This window comes from Meles meles, chromosome 6, assembly GCF_922984935.1.
Source record: "Meles meles chromosome 6, mMelMel3.1 paternal haplotype, whole genome shotgun sequence".
NCBI classification, from domain to species: Eukaryota; Metazoa; Chordata; class Mammalia; order Carnivora; family Mustelidae; genus Meles; species Meles meles.
The window spans coordinates 63,983,489-63,989,894 of record NC_060071.1 but is presented as its reverse complement, the minus strand read 5'-3'; the positions used below and the strand labels follow the sequence as shown (position 1 = coordinate 63,989,894).

General features: G+C 60.4%; 1 protein-coding gene across 1 annotated transcript; it reads left to right on the top strand.

The window, feature by feature from the left end:
• Positions 1-1,879: 1,879 nt before the first annotated feature.
• ANKRD63 (ankyrin repeat domain 63) lies at positions 1,880-5,810 on the top strand. The gene has a single exon (XM_046009415.1). The coding sequence runs from the start codon at positions 2,186-2,188 to the stop codon at positions 3,332-3,334; it is 1,149 nt and encodes a 382-aa protein (XP_045865371.1). The 5' UTR covers positions 1,880-2,185; the 3' UTR covers positions 3,335-5,810.
• The last annotated feature ends 596 nt before the right edge of the window (positions 5,811-6,406 follow it).

Sequence of the window (6,406 nt, the reverse complement as noted above, 5' to 3'; positions counted from 1 at the left end):
AGAACCTTTTCCCAGACAGCATCTTATGATGGCTCCGCCCAGCCTTACCACAGCTTTATTACTCCCCTCATTTCCTATCTTCCATAGGAAGGTCCTTGGTAAAGCAGCCCTCAGTACCGTCCCCTAGAGGTGTTTTTCTTGCTTCCATGTCTTTGCCTCAGGAACCCTGTCCGGAATGTCTTCCTTATTTCCTGGAAGCCAGATCCCCCCACATCCTTGAAGACCACCTCCAGAGTCCTAGCTTCAGATTGCCCCTAGATTCAGAGGCCCCAGAGCCCCTCACACCCAGCTCTACCTTTTCTTCTAAGCGTGGGCTTGGTTTTGTTTGGATATAACCGATGTAGTCAGCCCTCAGCTGATAGCCTCTACATTTTTATGCTGGTCTTGTCTTCCTGCTTGAGAGGGATGGTCTCTTCTATCCAGAACTGAGCTTCTGCTTCTGTATTTCCTACAGCTGGGGAACACGATGCCCAGCTTGGGAAAAGTGTCAGTAAATTCTGTTATGAGTTGATACCTGATTCACTTTAGACTTCACAAATAATTCATTCTACCTCTATACACCTCCGCCACCCCCCTCTGAGGAGCCCTGACTCCCCTCAACACTGGCGTGAGCACCACCGCCCCCACCTCAGGAGGGAGAGGGGAGGCGGTAGTTTTTCCAACCCCCAGTGATGCTGGCTCTCTCCTTCCCTTCCAAAGGGGGTCAGCTAGTAGTCAAAATCAGAGCCCGGTGGGCTGGGGGTGGTTTTGTGCTTGGGAGGGAGACGAGGACCATAGCGGAGCCTTGCGTAGGTCTCTCACATTTTTCCGGGGTGGCGGCCGGCCCCGAAGCGGCGGGGAGGCGGCGCGGGGGAGTCGTGAACGCGGCTGCAGCACTCTCGAATCCCCAGGCGCCCGCCCAGGCCGCCGCGTCTCGGCTCCGCCCGCCTGTCAGCCGCCGGGAACCGGCGCTCGGGCGCGTGGTCGGGGTTGGAGACGTCGGAGATTGGAGGGCGCAGTCTCCCCGCCACCCCCGCTCCGAGCGAGCGTGTGCGGGAGGAACAATTGTGTGCGAGTGCGTGATTCGCTACACTTCGAGTGGCAGTTCTCAGCCAGAATAAGCGCCCCTCACCCCGCGCGCAGCGCAGGTACCCCCACATCCCCGCCAGTTACTCGCGGTTCGCCTTTTGCCGCCGCCACCCAGCTCGATTATGGTCACATCTGCCCTAATGGGGTCCCATTTCCTTCCACCTGGACCGCTGGGAGGCAGTCCTCCGCCTTCTTCGACGGGCGCGAGGTCCTAAGTTTGTAAGGCTCCGAGGGCACCGACTCCGGTAGGGGCGGAGGGCGGGGAGACGAGAAGAGACGACTGTGACTTTGGGATTGGCCTGGACTGGTGCATGTGGCCCCCCAGCTAGCAGCCGCCGCCCGCGCCCCGCAACAGCCGCGGCAGCCCCAGGGGAGCGCGGAGGAGGAGTCGCTCCACGACTTCGTGGCCCACGAAAGGGTGGGGGTCAGGGGCGGTCTCTCTCGCCGGGTGCGCTCCTGCCCTGATGGCCCAGCCCGCTTCCAGGGCAGCCATTGCCATGGAGACCCCCGAGGCTATAAAGCCAGAGAAGCAGGCAGGCGGCGACTCCCGCGCCGCTGAGCCCCCCAAGTAAGGAGCAAGCGCCCCGGTGTGGCCCGGCCCCCGCGAGCGGGGAGGAGGCGGAGGAGCGGCGCCAGCAGCTTGAGGAGCGGCGCGCCCCGCCAGGGCTGGATGCAGGCGCGCACGGCGGGCGCCACCGTCTCATCGGGGGAGCGGGGGCTGTCCCGGGTGAGGGTGAGTGGCGCGGCTCCAAGCCACAAGGGGCGGAGGGGCACCGGACAAGCGGAAAACACCGGGACAGACAGAAGGGGGCCGAGCTTTGGCTCCCGTAGTCTCGTGGCGGGCCAGGCGCGGAGCCCAGAGTAGCAAGCAACCTACACCTCCAGGCGGGAAGCCCAGGGAAGGAGCTGCGAGACGCCAGGCGTGCGGCCCAGGAGCGGCAGGGAAGCGGGATCGGCTGGGGCACAAGAGTGGAAACGTCAGGACCCTCGGCTGCAGCCGCCCACGCGCTGAGGGAGCCACACCAGAGTACCAGTGGGGCCCAGAGCCCAGCGGGGCGCGGGAACAGGGGCGCCCCCGTGCGGAGCTGCCGGCTGCCTGGGAGCGGCGGCCGGGGCCATGCTCAAGCCCAAGGACCTGTGCCCCCGAGCGGGTACGCGCACCTTCCTGGAGGCCATGCAGGCGGGCAAAGTGCACCTGGCCCGCTTTGTACTGGATGCGCTGGACCGTAGCATCATCGACTGCCGCGCGGAGCAGGGCCGCACGCCGCTCATGGTGGCGGTGGGGCTGCCGGACCCTGCGCTGCGCTCGCGCTTCGTGCGGCTACTGCTGGAGCAGGGTGCGGCTGTGAACCTGCGGGACGAGCGCGGCCGCACAGCGCTCAGCCTGGCGTGCGAGCGCGGCCACCTGGACGCGGTACAGCTGTTGGTGCAGTTCAGCGGCGACCCCGAAGCGGCCGACTCGGCGGGCAACAGCCCAGTGATGTGGGCGGCGGCGTGCGGCCACGGGGCGGTGCTCGAGTTCCTGGTGCGCTCTTTCCGCCGCCTCGGCCTGCGCCTCGACCGCACCAACCGAGCGGGTCTCACGGCCCTGCAGCTGGCAGCCGCCCGCGGCCACGGGACCTGCGTGCAAGCCCTCACCGGGCCCTGGGGCCGCGCCGCTGCCGCCGCCGCGGCCCGGGGCTCCAACTCCGACAGCCCCCCCGGCCGTCCGGCTCCCGCGCCCAGCCCGGAGCGCCGACGACCCAGCCCCCGCCGCTTACCTCGGCCTCTCCTGGCGCGCTTTGCGCGAGCTGCCGGCGGCCACGGTCACGGCGGCGAGGCTGGGTCAGGGGGCAAGGGCTCTGGCCGGCACCGCGCACAGGGCAGCGAGAGGCCCGAGCTGGGCCGGAGCATGAGCCTGGCTCTGGGTGCTGTAACCGAGGAGGAAGCGGCCCGGCTGCGGGCGGGAGCACTGATGGCCCGACCACATTCTCCCCAGTCTTCAGGGACCGGGCGGTGGCGTTCGCAGGAGGTGCTGGAGGGAGCGCCTCCGACCTTAGTGCAAGCCCCCATTGGCCTGAGCCCCCACCCGGAGGGCGGCCCCGGCTCTGGCCGTTTGGGTTTGCGCCGACGCTCCACAGCTCCAGACATCCCCAGCCTGGTCGGGGAGGCCTCAGGGCCCGAGAGCGGCGCGGAGTTAGAGGCCAACGCACTGCCCCACTCGGCGCCTGGGCCTCAGCCTTGGCAGGGGGGCACGGAGGCCGTGGTGCTGCACGCTCAGCGGTAAACAGCGTCGAGGTTGAGCCCTGCTCCCCCTTCTCTTATGTCTCTCCTCTGCTGGGATTTCTTTTTTTCAGGTCCCTCACTTTCCTGGCAGTTTCCTTGGACCGTGATCCCATAATCTGTCCCCACTGCCCAGGCCAGACCCCTAATCCTCTCTCTGAAAAGAAGCCCTATTTTATTTATTTATTTATTTATTTGTGCTTGTCGCTATTCCCTGCCTAGGTCTCTCACCTTCCCTACAGCGTACCTTTCCTGTCCTGGAGGGGAGGAGTAGAGGATGGATTCTGGAGGCTAGACAGCCTTTCAGCCAGGAAGATGGACCCCCCTACCCTGAGCCCTAAGGCTCAGTTCTGAGCCTTGCCGACTCCTGCTGGGTCACCTCCTCCTTACTCCTTTCCCAAACCCTGGCAGCCAGGCAGCAGAAGAGCTTGACTTGTAGAACAAAGACCTAGCCTCCCCCCTTTGCCTAGTGATGTGCCCCGTAATGCCGCAGGCTACTGAAGTCTCCCTTCCTAGGTGTTGGAGACAGAAAGCAAGGAGACCAGCCTTTGAGCCCTTCTGGACCGGAGGGCTGATTATGAAGGAATCTGGAGGTTAAGTTTTTCTGGGGGAAAAACTCCTGCCTACAGAAGATGAGATCATATTTAGGGGTGGGAGAGGCCCTGGTATTGAAGGCTAATTGTCCCCTGAAATAGCTTCTGGGTAATTTCAGCTCCCACCGGCAGACCCAGTTTTCAACTTCACTGATGATGTGGGGTCCTTGGACTACAGCAACGCCTGTGGAGCCCAGCTCCCAGCACCTGAGCCCAGCTTCAGCTGGGCTGCATTTGAGTTTTACCTTTGAGGTCTCGCCCCTCAGGGCCCAGCCTTATTTCCTCTCACTCTTAGAGCCTGAAAAGGAAAGGACTTGGCCCTTCCCCGCTCCCACCACTTCCCAGCTCCCCTGGCGGTGCACGTGGGTTCCCCCCTAGGGTGGAATGGTTGCGAAGGCTTGGTTTAATTGTATTTCTTCCAATCCTCAAAGAACTCGTGTTTTGAGTCTTTGTATGTGAAGCCGAAAGCAGCGGGTCTGATCCGAGGCTTAAGAACCTGACAATATCTCTTTAAATAGAAGCTCTGCGAGGGGGATAATTGACTGAAGTGTTTGCCACGTTAAACGGCGGCGCGGGAGTCTGGAAGCCCACACGAGCCGCAGGTCCAGGTTTAAATTACATCAAACTCCTGAGAGAGCTGGAAGGGGGCTGTTAAAGAGCTCCTGCTTCTCGCTGGGCCGTTAATGGAGGGCAGGGCGGATGATGGATGCTGGAGGTCGAGACCAAGGATCCCTGCCTCTGCTGAGGCGCGTGGGACGCTGGCCCGGCCCAGCTTCATTACTGGGCAGATTAGTGAGTCAGAGGCAACCGTGGAGAGGTGGTTAAATGCCCTTTCCCGGCGTGGTCCTTCCTCCTCCCCTCCCTCCCTGCCTTCCCCTTTGTGTGGGCCTGAGAGGCTGGCGGGGGTGGGGGGAGTTTTAGCGGGTCTGGCGAACGCGTGCCCCAGGATCTTGCGGAAGCGCTAGCACAGGTATCTGTGCGTCCAGCCCGCGGGATCGTTGGCGCTTGGAGGCTCTCTTTGTGAACCCTGAAGGTTGAACGTGCAGCGCCTCGCCCGTCTGAAGTGGGGTCCTTTCAAGACGTCGATCTATACGCCTTTGCAGAACGGTTTTCTCACGTGAACTCTAAGGAAACTGCCCGGAGCGAGAGTGATCTGTGCTGAGAAACTGATCCCAGAAGTGAGTGGGCCTGGCGTAGGTGTCAGACTCCTCCCCAGTCCTTCCTCTTCCCTAAGGTCTGCAAGGCCGCGCCCTCTCCCCGCGCCCTGCGCTGGACGTGATCTCTGGTGCCCCCTGGTGGCAGCGCTGCGCTTTCCTGGCGGCTCCCGGGCTAGGAGTTTGGACTTCTCGTTTTACTAGGGATCATCGCAAGGTACTTCTCCCTCTGTGTGCATTGACCCATGGAGCCTTCTTCCTCTAGTAGTATGTTAAATCCGGATACTTGAAGTCATTTCCCAGCAGTGAAGTGAGGGATAGTAAACACAAAAACTCGGATTTGGAATAGCAGGAGCCCAAACCTGTCTTCACTAAGGACCCCAAGATCTTCCAAGTTAAGGCTCCCAAGTTCAGAGAGCTCCTGCTCCGTTCTGAACAATAGGAGTCTCCAACCCCTTGTTTATAATTTCTGAAGCTTGGAACCTGCACTGTTTTCTTCTGATGAGATTTGCTTTCATTTTGGGGTGTTTTGCCCTCCCCCTACTCGTTTCTTCCCACACATCTGCCTCTCCTCAGTATCACTGTCTGGGCAGTGGAACAATACAGATGCACTTGAAAAGCCAGAAGGAAAGGATCTGGGGTGGGATGGGGGATAATTGGACATACCAAGTACAAACTCTTTTTTTTTTTTTTTCCCTGATCCTGGCTTGCTCACTTATTCCCTGTGTTTAATTTTCACGGAGGGTTTTTTTTTTTTTTTAAGATTTTATTTATCTATTTGACAGAGACCACAAGTAGGCAGAGAGGCAGGCAGAGACAGAGAGATGGGGAAGCAGGCTCCCCGCTGGGCAGACAGCCCAATGCGGGGCTCGATCCCAGGACCCTGGGACCATGACCCGAGCCCAAGGCAGAGGCTTTAACCCACTGAGCCACCCAGGTGCCACTTTCACGGAGTTTTTTAATGGTGTAAGGATACAAGTATTTGGCTTCTTCAGAACACCATAAGGTCTGGGTTGAACATTAGGTAGGAGGTGCTGTCATCTTTCAAATGTCGCTGACCTGTGATTTTCTGGTTCATTGTCACCCTGGGGCCCTCTTTCCTTACTGAGTAAACAACCACAAGGGCTCCTCTCCACCGAATTGCCAAGGGCTTGGTGGTTGAAAGCAATGTTCTTTTAAAAAAAACCACAGCAGATCTTTCCTGTCTGCACTGAATTGTGTTTGACTGACTTGCTGTTCTTGCAGACTTCTTCCTGGGCCCAGCTCCGTGCAGAAGTTCTCTGTGTCCCTGCATTTCACTCTCCTGCTCTTCCTACTCATTGTCAGCCC

Coding starts and splice junctions, on each gene's coding strand:
- ANKRD63 (XM_046009415.1), top strand. CDS start 2,186: ATGCTCAAGCCCAAGGACCTGTGCCCCCGAGCGGGTACGCGCACCTTC.